The 22,303-nt window shown below is 42.9% G+C and overlaps 1 protein-coding gene across 5 annotated transcripts in view; it reads left to right on the plus strand.

Annotated features, from left to right (window-relative positions):
* Positions 1 to 22,303, plus strand: part of LOC124551376 (zinc finger matrin-type protein CG9776-like) — a 265,653-nt gene that overhangs the window by 88,937 nt on the left and 154,413 nt on the right. For all 5 annotated transcript variants that reach the window (XM_047126421.1, XM_047126425.1, XM_047126422.1 and 2 more), the window contains one exon: positions 5,809 to 5,952. In XM_047126421.1, coding sequence (XP_046982377.1) covers positions 5,809 to 5,952 — 144 coding nt within the window. The remainder of the gene's footprint in view (positions 1 to 5,808; positions 5,953 to 22,303) is intronic.

Here is a 22,303-nt window from a genome sequence, read left to right on the forward strand (position 1 = left end):
TTTTTTTCTAATTGTCTCATTAGTTTTTGTGGAGATGCAGTGAAGAACATAATTCTGCTGTATCAGAAAACCCTTTTAATTTTTTGGTTACAAATCAGTTATGTACAAACAGAAATGCATTGTTTTCCCATTCTCCTGGCAAATGTCAGATTTGCTACTTAGGACATTTTTCCATTTCCATTTTTCATTTCAAGATAATCCGAGGAACAGTTGAAATACAGGGTTATTACAAATGATTGAAGCGATTTCACAGCTCTACAATAACTTTATTATTCGAGATATTTTCACAATGCTTTGCACACACATACAAAAACTCAAAAAGTTTTTTTAGGCATTCGCAAATGTTCGATATGTGCCCCTTTAGTGATTCGGCAGACATCAAGCCGATAATGAAGTTCCTCCCACACTCGGCGCAGCATGTCCCCATCAATGAGTTCGAAAGCATCGTTGGTGTGAGCTCGCAGTTCTGGCACGTTTTCTGGTAGAGGAGGTTTAAACACTGAATCTTTCACATAACCCCACAGAAATAAATTGCGTGGGGTTAAGTCGGGAGAGCGTGGAGGCCATGACATGAATTGCTGATCATGATCTCCACCACGACCGATCCATCGGTTTTCCAATCTCCTGTTTAAGAAATGCCGAACATCATGATGGAAGTGCGGTGGAGCACCATCCTGTTGAAAGATGAAGTCGGCGCTGTCGGTCTCCAGTTGTGGCATGAGCCAATTTTCCAGCATGTCCTGTAACGTTTTTTTCACAGAAGAAAAAGATGCCGTAAACTTTAAACCGTGAGATTGCACAAAACACATTAACTTTTGGTGAATTGCGAATTTGCTGCACGAATGCGTGAGGATTCTCTACCGCCCAGATTCGCACATTGTGTCTGTTCACTCCACCATTAAGAAAAAATGTTGCTTCATCACTGAAAACAAGTTTTGCACTGAACGTATCCTCTTCCATGAGCTGTTGCAACCGCGCCGAAAATTTAAAGCGTTTGACTTTATCATGGGTGTCAGGGCTTGTAGCAATTGTAAACGGTAAGGCTTCTGCTTTAGCCTTTTCCGTAAGATTTTCCAAACCGTCGGCTGTGGTACGTTTAGCTCCCTGCTTGCTTTATTCGTCGACTTCTGCGGGCTACGCGTGAAACTTGCCCACATGCGTTCAACCGTTTCTTCGCTCACTGCAGGCCGACCCGTTGATTTCCCCTTACAGAGGCATCCAGAAGCTTTAAACTGCGCATACCATCGTCGAATGGAGTTAGCAGTTGGTGGATCTTTGTTGAACTTCGTCCTGAAGTGTCGTTTCACTGTTATGACTGACTGATGTGAGTGCATTTCAAGCACGACATACGCTTTCTCGGCTCCTGTTGCCATTTTGTCTCACTGCACTCTCGAGCGCTCTGGGCGGCAGAAACCTGAAGTGCGGTTTCAGCCGAACAAAACTTTATGCGTTTTTCTACGTATCTGTAGTGTGTCATGACCGTATGTCAATGAATGGAGCTACAGTGAATTTATGAAATCGCTTCAATCATTTGTAATAGCCCTGTATATGTTATGTTAGGAACTGGTATGTACAAGCCACCTTACTGCAATTTCCTCCATAAATTGTTGGGGATCTACAGTTGATACTATTGGAATGCAAAGTAGTTGATAAATGAGATAGTACATCTACCATCTACATCTACATCTACATACATACTCCGCAAGCCACCATACAGTTTGTGGAGGAGGGTACCCTGTACCACAACTAGTCATTTCCTTTCCTGTTCCTCTCACAGATAGAGTGAGGGAAAAATGACTATATGCCTTCGTATGAGCCCTAATTTCTCGTATCGTATCTTCGTGGTCTCTATGTGAAATGTGTGTTGGTGGCAGTAGGATTGTTCTGCAGTCACTTTCAAATGCCAGTTTTTCTAAACTTTCTCAGTAGAGTCCTAGCAAGCTTGGTTTCACACGAGGGATGCTTTCTAAAGCCTTTCTGATTTGTGGACATGAGCTTTTCATTGTCTGGGAAATTTGTAATATTCGAACTCAGAATATGCTCTAGAATTCTGCAGCAAACTGATGTTAAGGACATTGGTGTGTAATTTTGCGGGTCCATTCTTTTATACTTCTTATGTACAGGAATCACATTTGCTTTTTTCCAGTCGCTTGACACTTTGCCCTGATAGAGAGGTTCGTGATAAATGCAAACTGAGTAAGGGGCCAATGACGTAGAGTTAAAAAAACCTAAACCCTTCCCGAACAGGCCGTGAAGGCCCAACAGTGCTGATCAGCCGCCATGTCATCTTCAGCTCATAGGTGTCACTGGATGCGGATATGGAGGGGCATGTGGTCAGCAAACTGCTCTCCTGACTGTATGTCAGTTTCCGAGACCAGAGCCACTACTTCTCAATCAAGTAGCTCCTTAGTTTGCCTCACAAGGGCTGAGTGTACCCCGCTTGCCACCAGTGCTAGGCCATCCGGATGGTCACCCATCCAAGTGCTAGCCCAGCCTTACAGAACTTCGGTGATCTGACGGGAACCAGTGTTACCTTTGTGGCAAGGCCATTTGCAGTGATGTAGAGTATACTTTGTAAAACCAACTTGGAATTTTATCCACACCTGGTGACTTATTTGTTTTCTGGTCTTTCAGTTAGTTTCTGTAGGCCAGGAACGCTTATTACTGTGTCATACATATGGGACTGTGTGCGATGGTCAAGCAATGGTACATTTGTATGATTCTCCTTTGTGAATGATTTCTTAAATGTGGAATTTAAAACTTTGGCCTTCCTTTTGCTGTCTTTTTACTGCCAAATCAGACTGGTCAACGAGTGGCTGGATAATAGCCTTAGAAACACTTAGCGATTTTAATAGGACCAGAATTTTTTTGGGTTCTCCACCAGAACTTTAGCCAAGGTATGACGGTGGTAGCTGTTGTGTGCTTCATGCACATATTTTTTCACTGATCCATGAATCTCTACTAATCTTTGCTCGTCATCATTTTCGTGTCCTCTGTCAAAGTGAGAGTGCAATAGTCTTTGCTTCTGCAGCATTTTCCAAATTTCGTCATTAAACCATGGTTGGTTTTTTCTGTCTTTAATCCACTTTCTAGGCACATACCTGTCCAGAGCATGATTTACAATCTGTTTAAACTTGCCAATAATTCCTCTGTGTGCATCATTGTGCAACTAAATGATTGCAGTTCATTGTCTAAGTGAGATGCTGACAACTGCTTATATGCTCTTTCTAGCAGAACCACTCTCCCAGCCCTCTTGATTGATTTATTAACTTTTGTAACCATAATCACTATGATGACATTATGATCACTAAGCCCAATCTCTGTACTGACACCATCAATAAGATCTGGGCTGTTTGAAGCTACAAGGTCCTAGATACTTCCATTGCATGTGAGCTGCTGAACTAGTGGCTCAAGACAGTTTTCAGAAAATGTGTTCGAAAGTACTTCAGAAGACTGCCTGTCTGTAGCCCCTCCAATGAATCCATGCACACCCCAGTCTATACTCTTTAGGTTAAAGTAAATCTGTCTAACGTGCAGCACTTCACTATCCACCACCCCTACCTACTATCCCTCCCCCCTCCATGCCCCAGCAGTCGTTTGTGTGAGTTGTGTTTGCACGCATGTGCGTGCACGTGTGTGCGTGTGTGTGTGTGTGTGTGTGTATGTGTGTGTGTGTGTGTGAGTTGTCTATTTTTAAACAAAGGCCTTACGGGACAAAAACTTTATTTGTGACAGTCTGTTTGTTGTGCCTATCTGCGACTCAGCATCTCTGCTGTATGGTAATTAACAATTCACTTAGACCTGTTTGCATGACCAGATAACTTCATTATCACACTCAATTTCAACCTCAGTAGAGACAATATTTTTGTCAACTGCAATGAACACTCCCTCTCCTATGGTGTCTAATCTGTCTTTCCAATAAACATCCCAAGACTCACTATCTATGTCAGAGCTTTTTACTTCAGGTTTTAGCCATCTCTCAGTCCCAACAATAATTTGAGGTTGAGAACTTTCCTGGAGTGCAGTAAATTCGGGAACTTTGTTTCGAATATTCGGAAATTTACTGATAAAATTTTTACAGTCGATCATTCTTTACTCAGAACGTAGTCTTATTTCCCTACATGTGTACTGACTGGTGAATGTTCATAAGAGTACCTCAAGCTACTGCCCAGCCTACAAAACCCGAGTTGTACTCCACAGATACACTGCTTTCCAAGTAGGTGCTTCCTTTGTGTAGTGCACCTCTAACCTGCCAAGAGGAGTCCTACAAATCCCCACCCGATAATGCAAGTCCAGAAATCTGCAGCCAGCTCCAAACCCATATGAACTCTGGGAATGATGTCGCAAATTGCGAGCTCTGCTCACACCCCACGTGTGAGGCCAGCAGTCTTCAGCACCTCCACCAACTGCCCCTGTAAGAACTGAGGATGGCCTCAGAACCTATGCGACAGGCATCATTGATACTGATGTGAGCCACAACTTGGAGATGACTGCACTATGTATGCTCAATAGCCACAGCTAAGGCTGCCTCCACATCTCAGGTGCGGTCTCCCAGTGGACACACAAAGTGCACATTGACTTTCTGTTCAGCCCTAAATGCTATCTTCCTAAGGGGCTCCATAATGCACCTAACATTGTAGCTCCCAGTAACTAGCAAACCCATGCCCACGTGTTCCTGCTGGGGCCCTGCTGAAGGAACGGCCACCTGTTCACTTACAGGATGAGTTGGAGTTGCCATACAACCAACCTCCACATTGGCCCTCCATCTCAAGTGACGCGAACACGTTACCACCCGCCACTCACCCTGCGGGTCCAGTGTGTCATGTACACTAGAAGATGCCTCAACAGTAGAGCCCCTGTGTGCAACAAGTGACACCTGAGGTGTCCCATGTGATGCTCCAGAATCTCCACCACCACTTCACCTTGAGGTGGTAGCCTGAAGATGACTGAATACAGCCAAAACCACAGTCAATCGTTTGTGAACTGTGACCACCACCTCCAAAATCTGCACACAGCAGGCACACATCTTACCCATCCTAGCAAGATTAATGAAGAGTAAACAGTAAAAGCTGGCAGAAACCTAGATAAGCAACTTGTTACCCTCCTGACGTGTAATCGAGGGATACTGATGCCTCACTGTACTATGTAGCTGGCTGTTCAGAAGAAATGACAATTGAGCTACAGACTTACTGAATTTACACTTAGTAAAAAAAAAAAAGAAAAAAAATAAATGTAAAAAATAAAAAAAAACAAGCCTAAACTTCTTAAATACCAAATCATGTAAGCAATTAAACAAATATATACTATTAAGAAAACGCAAGAAAACTAAATATGTTACTTGATGCCCTGGAGATGCAGCACTGAACTGAGCTGCTAACTATGATGATTAGAATGATCGCTGGTCTCAAAGCAAAGAGCTGAGTAACTGCTGCAATACTGACTAATCGAAATACACTTACAAAATGTGAGATTAAACTCTGAGGGTCTGAGGCTGGAGGTCTACTGAATATTTACTATTTGCAAAGGTTGTCGAATCAAGTAAATAAAGCAACACTAGCAACAGCGGAAAACTACACTATAAAGTAAATTCACTCAAGGCAAAAAATCGAATAATACCCAAATTCTTGCAACAGAAATATATAGCACTACTAAAAATAGTTAAATGATCAGCAACTGTTCACTTCAGCTCAGAAGTAATTTAGAATAGCACTAAACTAAATGATGCAAACAAACTGTGTACAATGGATAAGCTGCTGCTTCCATTTTAGTTTCCATTTAAACAATATGCTCATTTAATTTACTTTCTAGAGTGGATACAACTCTGTCTCAGCTCCTACATCGTACTCAGATTCTGGTGGTTATCACGGCAATTACCAGTCTCAGGAATATGGCACCTATGAGTACTATCAGCAACAGGGAACAGGCACATCGTACCCATCCCATGCACAAGGGGTAAGTTTATGGACATTGCATACTTAAATTGGAAATATTTAGCCTTTAATTTTTAAATGTATTTTTAAATTAGCTTTTTATTGTTAAAATGTATCACAAAATTTTGTACAGTCAGAAGATGTTACACAACTCTATGAAAGGCTATTTTTAGTATGGGTAACATACTTCACTGATTCGCCAAGCTGAAAAGATTTCTTTCTTGAGAAATAAGTTAACTTTTGTTGTTGTTGTTGTTGTTGTTGTTGTTGTTGTGGTCTGCTGTCCAAAGTCTGATGTTTTGCAGCTGCCCAGGCTGTTGCATGCTGTGCAAGCCTCTTCATCTCCGAATAACTGCTGTGACTGCTTCTGAATTTGTTTACTGTGTTCATCTCTTGGTCTCCCTCTGTGAGTTTCTCCCTACACTTCCCTCCAACACAAAATTTGTGATCCCTTGATGTCTCATAGGATGTTCTATCAACTGAGTGCCACAAATTTCTGTTTTCCTCAGTTCTGTTCACACCTCCTCACTAGTAGTTACATGATCTGACCTTATAATCTTCAGCATTTTTGTTGCACCACATTTTAGAAACTTCTATTCTCTTTTGGTTTGAACTGTTCATTAACCACATTTCTTCCCCAAAAGGCTATGCTCCAGACAGATACCTCCTGAAAAGAAAAGACACCTAAATCTATAGTTCAATATAAACAAATTTCTCATTTTCAGAAATTCCTTTTTTGCCATTGCCATTCTACATTGTATGCCATCTCAACTTTGGGTGTTATCAGTTGTTTTACTCCCTAAGAAGTCAAACTCATCTGCTACTTTTACTGTCTCATTATTTCTTCAGCATTGCCTGATTTAATTTGACTACATTCCATTATCCTTGCTTTGTCGATGTTTTTGTTATATTCACCTTACAAGACTCTGTCCATTATGTTTAACTGTTGTACCAAGTCCTTTGCTGTCTCTGACAGCATTACAATATCATTGGCAAATTTCAAAGTTTTTAGTTGTTCTCCCTGAATTTTAATTCTACTCCAGATTTTTCTTTGGTTTCCTTTACTGCTTACTCAGTGTACAGATTAAATAACATTGGGAAAGTCTGTGACACTGTCTCAGTCCATTCTCAACCACTGCCTCTCCCCTTGATACCTCTCGAACCTTGTAACAGCCGCCTGGTTTCTGTACAAGTTGTCAATAGTCTTTTGCTTCCTGTAATTTACTCTTGCTTCCTTCAGGTTTTCCAAAGAGTGTATTTTAGTCAACATTGTCAAAAGCTTTCTCTAAGACTGCCCCCTCGTTCCGACATTTCTCCCAAACTGATCTTCTCTGAAGTCAGTTTCGACAAGTGTTTCCATTCTTCCATAAATTATACATGTTAGTAACTTCAGCATGTCCATTTCCCTTTTTAAATTTGCTAACCTACCTGCCTGATTACGGGATCTTACATTCCACATTCCAACCTGTAGAGTGCTACTTTTGTTATCTGATGACACTTACTGAATAGTCGCTGCCCAGAGAGCCCAATGGGAGCTATTTTACCTGTTTAATATTTTACCCAACAGGATGCCATCATCATTTAACCATACAGTAGTCTGCATGTTCTGGAGAAAAATAACAGCTGTAGTTTCCCCTTGCTTTCAGCCTTTCGCAATACCAGTGCAACAAGACCTTTTTGGTTGATGTTACCAGGCTAAATCAGTCAACCAGCCACACTGACACTCCTGCAGCTACTGAAAAGGTTGCTGCCCCTTTCCAGGAGCCACACGTGTCTGGTGTCTCAACAGATATCCCTACATTATCTTTCACTTATACCACAGCTAGTCCTGTGGTTGAGGCACATAAGTCACTGTATCATAACAAAGTCCACAGTTGACGTGAGGGGGCAGGGATGAGTAACTATGAGTTAGCAAAGAATACTCAACACAGGAGCATTTACTCAAAGAGATGCGTTATGGTTTTCAAAAACATATTTTGCAGTCGCTTCAACTTCTTAATTCACTCCATGAGTTCTTACTTCACTCTAAATATATACTGATAGCCAAAAAATTATGTCCACATGCTTAATAGTGTGTCAGTTGGTGTAGCGGCGATTCTGTGTGGCATGGATTTGACTGACTAGTCCTTGGTAAATTTCTGGAGGTATGTAGCACCAGTAGCACCCCAGGTGTCTTTGGTGGGTAAGAAATCTAAAGGCATCATGCACGAAGGGGTGCAGGTGGTCCACAGTAGTACTCACATAGTTGACAACTATTATGGTGCCTTCGAGGCCCAATGGAAGGCCAAGTATGTATCCCCCATAGCATCATACTCCCTCTACTGGCTTGTGTTTGTGGTGTGGTACATGTTTAATCCTTTAACTGCTGTGGATGAGTATATAAATCCAGCTATGCCATTCCTAAGGTGCTGTGGATGTGTATACAGTAAAACTTCATTTATATGTTTTTCAACGGACTACAGAAAAAAAGTGTATAAGTGTGAAAAATGTATGTATGAAATATAGCACCATACCATCAAATTAATTGGTAAACACAAATGAAAAACCCAACAAATAAAAAGTTACATTCTACAAAACGTTATATAGGCTTGCTAGGTACCATACTTAACAAAGATGTAAAGAAAAATGTAAACCTTTGCACAGAAGAAAATGTCATTTCGTAAAAAAGTCCATAATTTTTGCTTGTTTTTTTTTTTCTTTGATGCGCCAATAGCATACACTGTACCCTCAAAATGGGATAACACTGTCATTATTTCGTCAGAAATATTGTGGTGCATCACAAATGGCTTAATTATTTCTAACGCATGTACTGCATCGTTAAACACCATGGAGGAGTGCCGAGAATCTTCTGTATCATCCTCATCGTCAGTTTCTTCCTCATCCAGGTCCCTCAATGCACATTGAAATATCTCAGCGATAGTCGTGGGTTCTGTAGTGATGAGGTTTTCATCAACGTTCACGTAATCCTCAAATGATGCCTGCTCTTCAAGTCAATTTTATTCAAAATCGTTAGGTGAAATATCATCAGTATTATCGTTTCCACCACGATTGTGGACTTCATTCCCAAATCTGGCTTTTCAGAAACAGTTCCGAATGGTATTATCTGAAACTCTGTGCTGTGAAGCTGCAATGTAGTGCATTGCCTATCAGAAGAAGCAAATGCATTAATAATTTCTTGAAGTGTTCTTTGGCTCCGGTAGCACTACATGAAATAAATGGCAAGTAAAAATCGTATCTGTAAAACGTTTATTTTCATTTCTTCCTTTTTTTCGATTTTTACACACTTGATGGCATGCTGCACAAGCATTTTGCGATAATGCAACACGAAATTATGTATTACTCCAAGATCAAGTGGCTGGAGCTCACTTGTGCAATTCACTGGAAAGAATTCCGTGGTTACATTTCTCAAATAGGAAGTAAGGGGAGGATGTGCTGCACACCTGTCTACGAACAGTAAAATCTTCCATCCTGCCGCACCCATTTTTGCATCGACGCTTCGAAGCCAACTTTTGTAGTAATCCACAATTTCTTGTTACTAGTGTATTTTATGGGAAATGTGACACATTGAAAATGTGCTTAGGAGCATAATGTCAGTTCTTTCATACAGGTTTCCTTCCAGTCTCACACTGTCTCGAGATCGACACTTTTGCTTTCACCAAAAAGTCTGTTTAAATTTGAAAACTTAATAAATCATGGAATAATGTAGATAGAGAGGTAAAAATTGACACACATTCTTGGAATGACATGGGTTTTTATTTAAAAAAAAAAGCTCACAAAATGTCCGACAGATGGCGCTGGACAGCAAAACGTCAGTGACTGCGCATGACAATCATGTATAAAAGGAGCTGTAATGAGAGAGAGAATCAGATGCTCCAGCAGTCGCAGCATGTTGACATTACCTGAAAAGGCCCTTTTAGTGAAGCTGTATTATCAGAATGGGGAATGTGCTAGTTCAGCATTACGATCCTGTCGCCATAGGAAGGGGATTCGAACGGGTAAAGGTCTGTTGACAAATGCAGCTGTGGCGAGAATGATTTCGAAGCTCGAAGCCACGGGTTGTTCAGACTATAGACCCCGTAGTGGCCGACTGAGCGCAAGGTGGAATGCTGCTGAGACAGTTCAGGAAGAAATGGAGACTGTAGCGGGTTCATCTATGCACGGGGAAGTCAGCGCTCATGCAGTAGCACGTCGCACTGGCATTCCTTACACTACTGTTTGGTTGGCACTGAGGCGTACCCTCCGATGCTATCCGTACAAAAACCATCGGCATCATGAACTGTTATTTTGCGATTTAGTGAAGCGGAGGGCATTTGCGGTGTGGGTGTTTCAAAAGATGGCAGAAGTTGTCGATTGGTTGAGTAACGTGTTGTGGACCGCCGAAGCTCATTTCATGCTCCGAGGGTCTTTCAACGCCCACAACTGCAGAATTTGGGCTACCGAAAATCCTAGAACTGTCGTGGAAACTCCATTGCACGACGAGAAAGTCACGGTATGGGTTGGAATTACCACATCTACCATTATCGGGCCTTTTTTCTTCGAGGAAATCCGTGATTTTGATTTTGTAACTGCTACTGTGACGGGTGAGAGGTACGCCGATATGTTACGGAATCACATCATCCCCATTGTAGCTGATAAACACCTGCTGGAACGTACGATGTTCATGCAGGATGGCACTCCATCCCATATTGCTAGACGTGTGAAACATCTCTTGCACGCATCGTTTGGTGATGATCGTGTGCTCAGCCGCCACTTTCGTCATGCTAGGCCTCCCAGGTCCCCAAACGTCAGTCTGTGCTATTATTGGCTTTGGGGTTACCTGAAGTCGCAAGTGTATCGTCATCGACCGACATTTCTAGGGATGCTGAAAGACAACATCCGACGCCAGTGCCTCACCATAACTCCGGACATGCTTTACAGTGCTGTTCACAACATTATTCCTCGACTACAGCTATTGTTGAGGAATGATGGTGGACATATTGAGCATTTCCCGTAAAGAACATCATCTTTGCTTTGTCTTACTTTGTTATGCTAATTATTGCTATTCTGATCAGATGAAGCGCCATCTGTCGGACATTTTTTGAAGTTTTGTATTTTTTTGGTTCTAATGTCATTCCAAGCATGTGTGTCAATTTGTACCTCTCTATCTACATTATTCCGTGATTTATTCAGTTTTCAAATTTACACTGACTTTTTGATCACCCGGTACATTATGAGAGCTGATGCCATGTCTTACCTTAAATTTGTGCAGCCAACTTGATGAAGCACTGAAATTTTCCACACAGAGTCGAATTGCAAATTCATTTGCTTTGTCACAAAACATTGGGCTGCTAATAGGAATGCCTTCTGTTCTATGCTGCGTGAACCACTGCAACAAACAATTTTCCACGTCTTCATATTTCCCACTCTGAATGCGTGTCTGCTTACTAGTAGAAATTCTGAACGCACATGCACTATCTTCAATTTCCTTTGTCTTTGTTACTATAGAATTTAAACCAGGTGCAGAAATTCCTAATTCCTTTGCAATATCCACTCACTTTTGATTACTGTTTCCTTCACAACTCTCAAAATTTGTAGCTATTCAGCAATAGTAATGCTTTTCTTTTTTCTTCCACTCATGCTACCAATTCTCAAAATAATTAGAAATTCAGTAGTACGGTACAATACCATATACGGTATGAGGTGTGATTTATTTCAAGATTTCCGAGTGACATGCAACAATTCTTGTCCATTTGTGCCCCAGTTCGGCAGAAGTCATGTAATTTCGGGAAAACAAATGAGTGCTACACCTACTACCGACCTTTCCTATGGCTATCACCACTGCCGTAATAGTAAGCTTCATATGTTATACTGTACTTTCCTATGCTGTACAGTCTCTGTATAACATCTGGTTTTTGTGACAACTCTATTATTGCAGTTTATGCTGTTGTTGCTTATCTGTCAATCTATAAAACAATCTCAAGTCCATCACATTAACAATTAAGTGTTAGTTGGATTCGGATGATCGCAACAAAGTGATTTTCTAGTTTGCGACCTCGGTGCCATGTTAAGAGATGGAGCTTAGGCCGGTATTATTGTTGTGGGTTGGCAGGAGAGCCAACACCGGGTTACTAGAGGAAGCCGAAAAGCACGCGTTTTAACTCGCGCAGGCTGGCTTGAGGTCTGGAACAGGACAAGGAAATTAGACTTTAGAAAAAACGGACGTAGCTGGTGGAATACTTAACTTTAATCCATAAATGGTGAACGTCGCTCTTGACTGTACATTATTCACAATATCAATAGTAACTGAACATGGCGCCTTGCTAGGTCGTAGCAAATGACGTAGCTGAAGGCTATGCTAACTATTGTCTCGGCAAATGAGAGCGTATTTTGTCAGTGAACCATCGCTAGCAAAGTCGGTTGTACAACTGGGGCGAGTGCTAGGAAGTCTCTCTAGACCTACCGTGTGGCGGCACTCTGTCTGCAATCACAGATTGTGGTGACACGCGGGTCCGACGTATACTAACGGACCGCGGCCGATTTAAAGGCTGCCACCTAGCAAGTGTGGTGTCTGGCGGTGACACCACATTCCTCCCCCGCAAATCGGCGTACGGTTGTGGCATAAGGCTTCCGCCCACCGTGGGGTGGACCCCATGTTGACGTATGCAACTAGGTGGGGAGCCTAACAACAGGCGAGGCTGTGCCACCCGCACCCTGTCATTCGGACTGCGGGGAGCTAGGAAACGCCTGAAAACCTGCTCCAGGAAGCACGCCAACATGTGGTGTATGCGCCCGCAGAGAGACAGGAGGGGCCGAAGGGTCGACCTCCATCGGGCTGGGGCACCCGACGGGCGAAGACGACATACGGTCCGGAGCAGGCAAGAGTTCCATGTCGGAGGTCAACTGGTCACGGGAAGTGATCGGCAGCGCGTGACCCAGGGAGGCGCCCGACAGTTGCAGCGACGCGTCCACTGCGGGCGTTGCCGGCAGGAGAACAGGTGGCGGCGGCGCGTCGCCATGAGGCAAAATGGAAGGCGCGTCGGTAACACCTGGGGCCAAGGTGAGCCAGTAGATGGGTCCCCAGGGCACTGACCGGATGGCACCGTCGCTGAAAGCAGACGGGGAGCGGTAGATCCCGTGCGACGACAGAGGTGCAGCTGATTGACATGCCGATGCACCTCACCAGAGGCCCCCAAAACCAGATACGTAGTGCGGCCGAGGCAGCGAAGAATGCACCCTTCGAGCCAACGCCGTGAACCTCGATAGTGGCGGTAGTAGACAACGTCGCCTGGGGCAAAAGCAGGTGTCTGCTGCTGCACAGGAACCTGATGCGGCGGATGTAGCAAAGACATCAAGGTTCGATGAGGGCGACCGTGGAGCAACTCAGCCAGCGAGGGACCATCTCGGGGCTGAGAGCGATACGAGGACAGAAAGAGCAATAACGCATCCTCCCTAGAATGCGACCCTTTTAACTTCAACATCTGCGACTTGAAAGTCCTGACCAATCGTTCAGCGGCATCGTTTGACTGTGGCCAAAACGGCGGGGACGTCAGATGTTGAATACCATTGGCCTTGCAGAATGACTGAAATTTTGCGGACATGAATTGTGGGCCATTGTCGGAAACAATAGTCTGTGGAAGACCTTCAATGCAAAAGATAGCAGATAACGCTTGGATGGTGGCAGAAGACATTGTGGAAGACATCCGGACAACAAAAGGAAAATTACTGAACAAATCTACCACAACCAACCGTCGAGCATTCCAGAATGGACCAGCAATATTGATGTGTAAGCATTGCCAAGGGGAAGTGGCTTTTGGCCATGCAAAGAATTTTCGCGGTGGTGCTGATTGTTGTTCGGCGCACACCCTACAAGAAGAGCACATATTCGTAATCGCAGCATCGATTCCGAACCAAGTACAGTGCTGACGAGCAAGTTGTTTCGTTCTCACTATACCCCAATGTCCTTGGTGGAGAAGCTGTAAGACAGAGGACTGTAACGAACGTGGGACCACGACCCTAGACTGATCATTATCAGAACGCAACAGCAAAACACCACGTCGTACAAGTCTCTCCTGGTGAGCAAAAAATCGGCGAACCAACGGGTCCGCGATCCGTGACTTTGACAAGGGCCATTGCATAGCAACAAAATGCAGAACGGGAGCAAGGACAGGGTCGGCAGCTGTGGCTGTAGCTACACGGCGAAAATCAATCAGAAACGATTCGACCACGTCATCGGTTTCCGAATCAATGAACATGCAAGCAAGTTCGGAGGAATCGAATGCTCTATCCTCAGCAACAGGCAAACAGGACAACGCATCGGTGTTTCCGTGCTTAGCAGTGGACCGATATAAGATAATCGTAGCGGTGCTGCGAGAGGAAAATAGACCAGCAAATGAATTTCTGCGCTGTACGTGGAGGTACAGGCTTGGTCAGATGAAAAAGCGATGTCAGAGGTTTGTGGTCTGTGATGATGGTAAAGAAATCATGAAACTTTGTAACACCAAATACGAGAGCCAATGCTTCTTTCTCGATCTGTGAATAATTTCTTTGCGCCAACGAGAGCAATTTGGGCGCAAAGGCAATAGGGCGATCGTGCGAACCATCTTTGTGCGCAAGCACAGCACCGATCCCGAAATCCGATGCATCCACCATCAACAAAAGGGGCTTCCGGGGATCGAATGGTGTAAAGCAAGTATTGGAAAGCAACGCTGATTTCAACTGGCGAAAGGCGCTTTCACATTCCGTCGTCCAGATGAACGGAACACCTTTACGGCGTAAGCGATGAAGTGGAGCTGAAATGGAAGAGGCCTGTGGAACATAGCGATGATAATAGTTAATTTTTCCCAGCACACTCTGTAGCTGCTTCAAATTCTGCGACGAAGGCAAGTCTTGTATGGCACGGAGGTGCTCGGGACTGGGATGCATGCCTTGGGCATTGAGTACATGTCCCAGGTAGGGTAAGTCACGAGCAAAAAACACACATTTGTCCTTCCGCAAGCGAAGACCATTTTGTCACAAGACCTGAAATAATGTTCTGAGATTAGCTAAATGTTCTTCTTCCATCTTGCCGGAGATCACAATATCGTCCAGATAGTTTACTGCAGTAGGGACCAACACACAAACAGTTTGTAGATATTGCGGAAACAATGCAGGGGCGGATGCACACCCGAAAGGCAGTCGTTTGAATCGATAAAAACCAAGATGCGTGTTAACCACCAAAACGCGCTGGGATTCTTCATCCACCGGTATTTGCAAGTATGCATCTGCTAGGTCCAACTTCGAAAAATATTTACCCGGGCACAGTTTGTCAAAAAGATCTTCTGGGTGGGGTAAAGGAAAAGTTGCAGTTACTAGTTGTGGATTCACTGTTGCCTTGGAGTCCACACAAAGTCTCAATTTTTCCAAAGGTTTTGGCAAAATTACTAAGGGTGATGCCCAGAGAGAAGCCTGCACACGTTCAATTATACCTTGTGATTCCAAATCGTGTAATGTTTTTGCGACCTCATCACGCAATACGTGTGGAACATTGCGCGCTCTGAAAAATTTCGGTTGCGCATTTACTTTCAGTTCCAAATGTGCTTTATAGTTCTTAGCGCAACCGAGGCCCGGTGCAAAAATGTCTGCAAATTCGTCACATGGACGAGAAACACTGTCGGAGGGCACAGTCTGGTTCACTGATAGGACCTGATTTACTATAGACAAGTTAAACAACTGAAATAAATCTAAACCAAACAAGTTCACTGCAGAAGAAGAACGAAGGACGTAAAATGATACAAGTTTTGTTTGTCCCTTGTATGTTGCAAGAAGGCTGCACTGTCCTAACACAGGGATATTCTGACCGGAATAGCTAGTGAACTGAACAGTTGCGGCACGCAACGGAGGTGTGCCCAGCAGTTTGTAAGTGTCTTGATTGATCAGTGAAACTGCAACCCCGGTATCGAGCTGGAATGGTGTCACTTTGCCGTTAATTTCCAAGTCCACAAAAAGTTTATTGCCCTGCTGATGACAAGAGCGACTGTTTCATGCAGCGTGAACTGACACTGGTACAAAATCACTTGCGACTTGACGGGAGTTCCTGCGATGTCGACGCACACTATTTGTGGGACGAACACAGTCACTGTTAGAGAGAGTGGCACTGGGCAGAGTGGCATGAACTATATGAATTTCCATGGGCGAAGTGTCGCAAGCCTGAGTCTCCTTGGTTCAATTCCGATTCTGGCGCGAAGCAAAGGGTCTGGAATGATTTTGGGTTTCCGATCTGAGCTTTTTCTGGCAAACACTTTGAACATGTCCTTTTTTATTACAGTAAAAGCAAATAGCTTGGCGTGGCGGGCAATTCTCATGCGAATGTCTAGTAGCACACCGCGGGCATGATTTTAGCACTGCATTTGCTTGCCGGCGGGACCACATGGCTGAGAGCCTGGCGGCAGCGGCGCGGCCGGGCGCGAGGACTGTTTACTGTTCCGTGCAGCTCGCCCAGCGGGCCGGTTAACCTGACACACAGATGACGAAGTTTCAAATGATTCCTGAGCAAAGTCAAGTGTGTCCTGCCGATCCAATATGTCCATCACTTGTTGAAGGGAGGGATTGACTAGTTTCAAAATCTGTCCCCATATAAGAACATCAGAAATGTTCTGTGCAATTGCATCACGTACCATAGTATCTGAATAAGGGAGTCCACATTGACACTCAAAAGCACAATCCCTAGTAAGGCCTTGCAAGGTTGCAACCCACTCCCGATTAGTCTGACCTGCTGTACTTTTTGTACGAAAGAAGGTATACCGTTTGGCAACTACTTTGACTGATTCTTTGAAATATGCATCTAATGCAGACAAAATTTCGTCGTAGTACAGAGTTGCTACGTCGCGTCGGGGAAATAATTTGACTATAACATGGTACGTGTGCACCCCTATGGAGGACAACAAAAAAGGCTGCCGCTCGTTACCTTGAATTCTGTAGGCGGCGAGATGGAATCCAGATTGGCGTGACCACTCTGTCCAGCTTTCCAGTGCAGCATGAAAAGGACGAAAAGTTGGTGCGACTGCGTTTTGTGGCCGTGTTAGCGTTGGAGCGGCGGCTGCCGCATTGTTTTGCAGCACACGTTGACCCTGGACGAGCTGTCCAAGGACATCCAGTAAGGCCTGCGTCTGCTGGTTCTGTAAGCGATAAAATTCGGACAGTACATCTGGAGATGGTGGCGAAGCCATTACACAAGTAAATCAGGGCAGTACAGTTAAGAACGCAGCGTTGTCTCGTCGCCAATGTTGTGGGTTGGCAGGAAAGCCAACACCGGGTTACTAGAGGAAGCCGAAAGGCACGCGTTTTAACTTGCGCAGGCTGGCGTGAGGTCTGGAACAGGACAAGGAAATTAGACTTTAGAAAAAACGGACGTAGCTGGTGGAATACTTAACTTTAATCCATAAATGGTGAACGTTGCTCTTGACTGTACATTATTCACAATGTCAATAGTAACTGAACATGGCGCCTTGCTAGGTCGTAGCAAATGACGTAGCTGAAGGCTATGATAACTATCGTCTCGGCAAATGAGAGCGTATTTTGTCAGTGAACCATCGCTAGCAAAGTTGGTTGTACAACTGGGGCGAGTGCTAGGGAGTCTCTCTAGACTAGACCCGCCGTGTGGCGGCGCTCGGTCTGCAATCACTGATTGTGGCGACACGCGGATCCGACGTATACTAACGGACCGCGGCCAATTTAAAGGCTACCACCTAGTAAGTGTGGTGTCTGGCGGTGACACCACAAATATACTACCAAACTTTCTTTGACAACGATCTTTGACGTGGTGCAAAAGGGGGTTTCACACTGTCATCAAATATGTTGTGAAAGTTCCTTCATAATGGCCGACGACGACTTAATACTATTCTCTGCAGTTCAATTTTACTTACGGCATTGACAGTATAGTGTGCTGATGTTGGCAACACCGTCTTCATATAAAGCAAATGTTTTGTTAGGAAATGTTCATTTTATGAGTATAACTAATTGACTGAGCGGACAACGGTACATACAAGAATTTGTTAACCATAGAGCAAGAACAGATTAAATTATTTACGTCATGGTGAAATCAATTCCCAGCAATGAATGGTCGTTGCCAACATCAACGTACTATGTCACCGATTCCGTAAGTAAAATTATTCCTTGTCTACAGTTCCATGCACTGCAATTGCATCGTCATTGCATTTGCAAGAGAAGCAGAAGAAAAGGAAACATACTTTGGTGAAGCCATGGACTTCACGACCAGATGCGAAAGATTACAACAAAATTTTCTACGGGAGCTGCAAGTCAAGGACGTAAAATTGCATGAAAATTCTTTTGGGAATGGACGAGAATACACTTCAGTATGTGCTCAAGAATGTGGATCCTCATATTATGAAGCTAAACACTCTCCTCAGAAATGCTACATCTGCAAAAGACACTGAGATTTCTAGCTACTATAGTTTACAGTGCTGGTATAGCACTCTAATGCTGCAGTGCGCATTGATGAAAATAATACCAGAAATGTTTGAAGATATTTATAACACACTGAAGGAGGAATATATGAAGGCAATTAAATTTAATACTTACTGCAGTCATGAAACATGAAACTTTATATTCTTGGGGGTACATCCTGGCCGTACTTCATGGCTAATAGCATCCACAATTTTCTTATAACTCTCACTTTTTATTCTGTTTTTGTATTCGAAATGTCATAAGCTACACAGTGCTTCATCTTCCTTGAATATTTCTATCGATTTCATTGTATATGCAACGCACCATGTAAATTTGGGAGTCATGTTGATAAACATTGTGTGTTGGACAGCTGCAGCGCTCTAGTGCTCCAAGTGGTTTATTTCTCCTTGCAGTAAACATAAGACGAACTCTTCCTTTGATCAAATCTAAGGCAAGGCACTAGATTTGATAAAAGAAAATTTGAGCGATGCCTAACTTTGACAAAGTTCCTTATTACACTATCAAATTTTATTATACTATAATATTGACATTACCAATCCACTTCCCAGCAACCCACTCTGAAACACTGCATCATAACCTGTGCACACTGTGAATATTTCACCAGGACACCAAAAAGAACATATAAGTGAAAAACATATGAATAAAGTTTTACTGTAAATGCACAGCTTGGGTTTTCTTACAGTGCTATGGATGTCTGTATGTGTCCTTAGCTGCTAACCTCTCACTCCTGTGGATGAGTTACTTCCATATCTCTGTGAATAAAGAAGGTGTGAGTATTTATCATACAACATAAGTGCCTCATTGTGTGCTATCATTTATGAAACACCTCATTTTGATATCTTGAATTGTTTGAGAAGTGACGATTGCTTTGACTACATAATTTGCAATGCACAAGGACATGGAGGTGTACGTTGCGTATGAGTTTTTTAAGAAAACTGTTGGGCAAATTCTGGTAAGTCTGCATGAACGAAACTGGGCAGACCACACGTAACCATCTCTCGGATACAGAACCCAGTAACTCAAGAATGAAATGAGATATCATTCTGTTCTCAATTTTAAATGAAATTTCAATATCTTATTTATGTTTCATTCACTGCAATGTATGAGCTAAGTTCATTCATATGCAAAGTTTCCACCGTCCTTGTATATCTTTGTAAACTCTTCGACATTGTTCACAGGGTTTTTCTATTCTGTTCTTTATTGAGAGAATATATCAGACTGGAAGATGTGCAAAAGTCAAATTTTTTTCAGCTAACAATCTTTGAAAAATTGGTTGATAAGTATATCATATTGGCCAGAATGCCATTTCTGAGCACAGACACCAGCATTTGGTGAGCAATACTGCCATAACTAAAAGCCCCCCTCAACACAGAACGCAGAGAGCGCTTCTGTAGTGGCGAAAAGGTTAAGGCAACCGTTTGCTTCAATGATGGCATATCTGGACACAACCTTCAATTGGTGTCACAATAAATGTGATTCATTCAATCAGGCGACACATTTACATTGATCCTCAGTCCAATCTCAGTCATCACAAGGTCACTTTAATTATAATCGAGGTTGTTATTACTTCAACATGGGAATGTGTATGGGTCACCTGCTGTAGAGCATCATATTGGACATTGTCCACTGAACAGTGTGTTCCAAACCACTTGTACCAGCACCGGCATTGTACTCTGTCAACAGATCTGCCTCATTTATAGAGCAAACAGGTGTCTGACTTGTGATGAGGTGCCATAACAATCTGCCCCTTCTCAAAATCAATTGTCAGTATATTTCTCCATTTGTAGCCCCATGTTGTCACTAGAATGATTTCTGATTGCTCTATGCTCTGCTTCTATGAGGGCAGTCTAAAATGTTCTCAGACTGAAGTGAAAACAACAATTTATGCTTTCAAAAAAGATTTATTATTCAACATAATCTCATCTAATATCAATACATTTCATATAGCAGTGTTAGAATGCAATTATCCCCATTCTGTAGTGTTCCTATGTAAGTGCTGCAAAGTACTCACCTACAGCCACAATGGCTTCTCTATTGGATTAACAGTGCTGACCAGCGAGGAATTTCTCCAGTTTTAAGAATAGATGGAAGTCCGAGGGAGCCAAATCTGAGGAATTGGGTGAAGTGCAAATCCCCCAATTTCCCAACTGCCAAGACACTTTTGTTGAGCAGGTCCATTGTCCTGGTGGAAAATGATTTTAAAAAGCGGATCTGCTTCCATGAATGCTTCTTGTGTCCAGTTTCATTAGAACTTGAGAGTAGTATTCTCCAGTTTTACCTTTTTCAAGATCATTAGTCAACAAAATTCCTTCTGCAACCAAACACATCGACACTATGAGCTTTCGTCGGCACTGTCCTCACCCTCTTAGGAGCTGAAGGACTGGCTTCGATCCACTGTATACAATGCTGCTTGGATTTGGCTGTGTAGTGGTGAATCCGTGTTTCATCAACTGTCTTGTATCAGTGCAGAAAGTTACAGCTCATTTTCTTAAAATGCATAAACAGTTTTCAGAAAGTGTCTTGGAGATGCATTTGTGATATGCAATGGGTGTTCGCAGAACCCATCTTGGGCAAAGCTTTCTCACATTCAACTCCTAGTGCATTAGCAATTTCACGCACCTTTACATGCCAGTCTTCCAGAATCACATCTTGCACTTTGTCTGATTTCTGGTGTGCTTGCACTTTTAGGAAGTCCTTTGCATGAATCATAATGGATGCTTTCGCCGTCATTTTTAAACTTGGCTACCCATTTCTTCACGGTGAAAATTCAAGGTGAAGAGCTGCTATATACATTTACAAGCCACAAATGAATTTTGGTTGGTGGTAAACCTTGTTTTACGAAGAATTTAATCACTACATGCTACTTTTTTTTCCATTTTCAATGCCACAGGCACTGCACCTGCTTCAGACGACTGCCTACGGTCAGCTACTGCCTGGAATGACTTGCAATTTTACGTGGCATACTGACATGTGTACCAACGTAAGGAGGGAAAAAAAGAACACTAGTAGTGCTTGTATGCTTTCTGTGCACCATCACACACCAGCAGTATGGTGGCAGTGGTCAAAATAGAATTTGTTTCTTTAATTTCAATCAAAATCACAAAAATTGTTGTCATGCTATTGATTTCAGTCCATATGGTCCTGCTTTAGCTCTGTTCAGGACGTACCTTAATGTAATACATCCGGAATGGCACCATTCAAAGATATAAACAAAACTAGTTAGACATTTTTGAACATAACAAATGATAAGCATGAAGTAGGCCACAATAGTCATAATTTGCATGGATTCATTCAGTGTGTGATTCTGCTTGTGCCGACGCTGTGGCCTAATTGGCGTATTAATTCTGTTCAACAATACCTAGGTAATTTTGTTTATGTCTCTTAACAATGCCAAATTTGCTTTATTATATTGGGATATGTTTTAAATAGATGTGAAGCTGGTCACTATGGACCGATATCAATCGTTTGACGACAATTTTTGTGACCACAGACTGGAATTAAAAGAAGTTAGTGATAATCATCATTGTCAGCTTCTTCTTCTTCCTCCTCCTCCTCCTCCTCCTCCTCCTCCTCCTCCTTCCAAGTCAGGCTTCTTAAACTGTTACAGTCTCATTGAGAAATTCTCATTTCATCTTTTTGTTTGTTGACCTAGCAATTTTACACTGTCGGGGTGGTAGTGTAGCATGGATTTTGGGGTTCTTTTTGAGCTCTTTCATTGTAGATGTTTTCTCCTACTGTTTGGTTGTCCTGAATATAATGTGTGATCTATTCCATTTTAATGTAATTATTGTCAAAAAGGTTTCATAACATTATTAATGGCTCCCATTGTTTTTGTATATCTGGTGGCTTTTTCAGCTAGGTCTGTTTCTTCTAGAAATGGTAGTTTATTGGTTAAATGTGTGAATGTGTTCACTCTTTCTAGAAATATTTTT

This window comes from Schistocerca americana, chromosome 9 (genome assembly GCF_021461395.2).
Source record: "Schistocerca americana isolate TAMUIC-IGC-003095 chromosome 9, iqSchAmer2.1, whole genome shotgun sequence".
Classification (NCBI taxonomy): domain Eukaryota; kingdom Metazoa; phylum Arthropoda; class Insecta; order Orthoptera; family Acrididae; genus Schistocerca; species Schistocerca americana.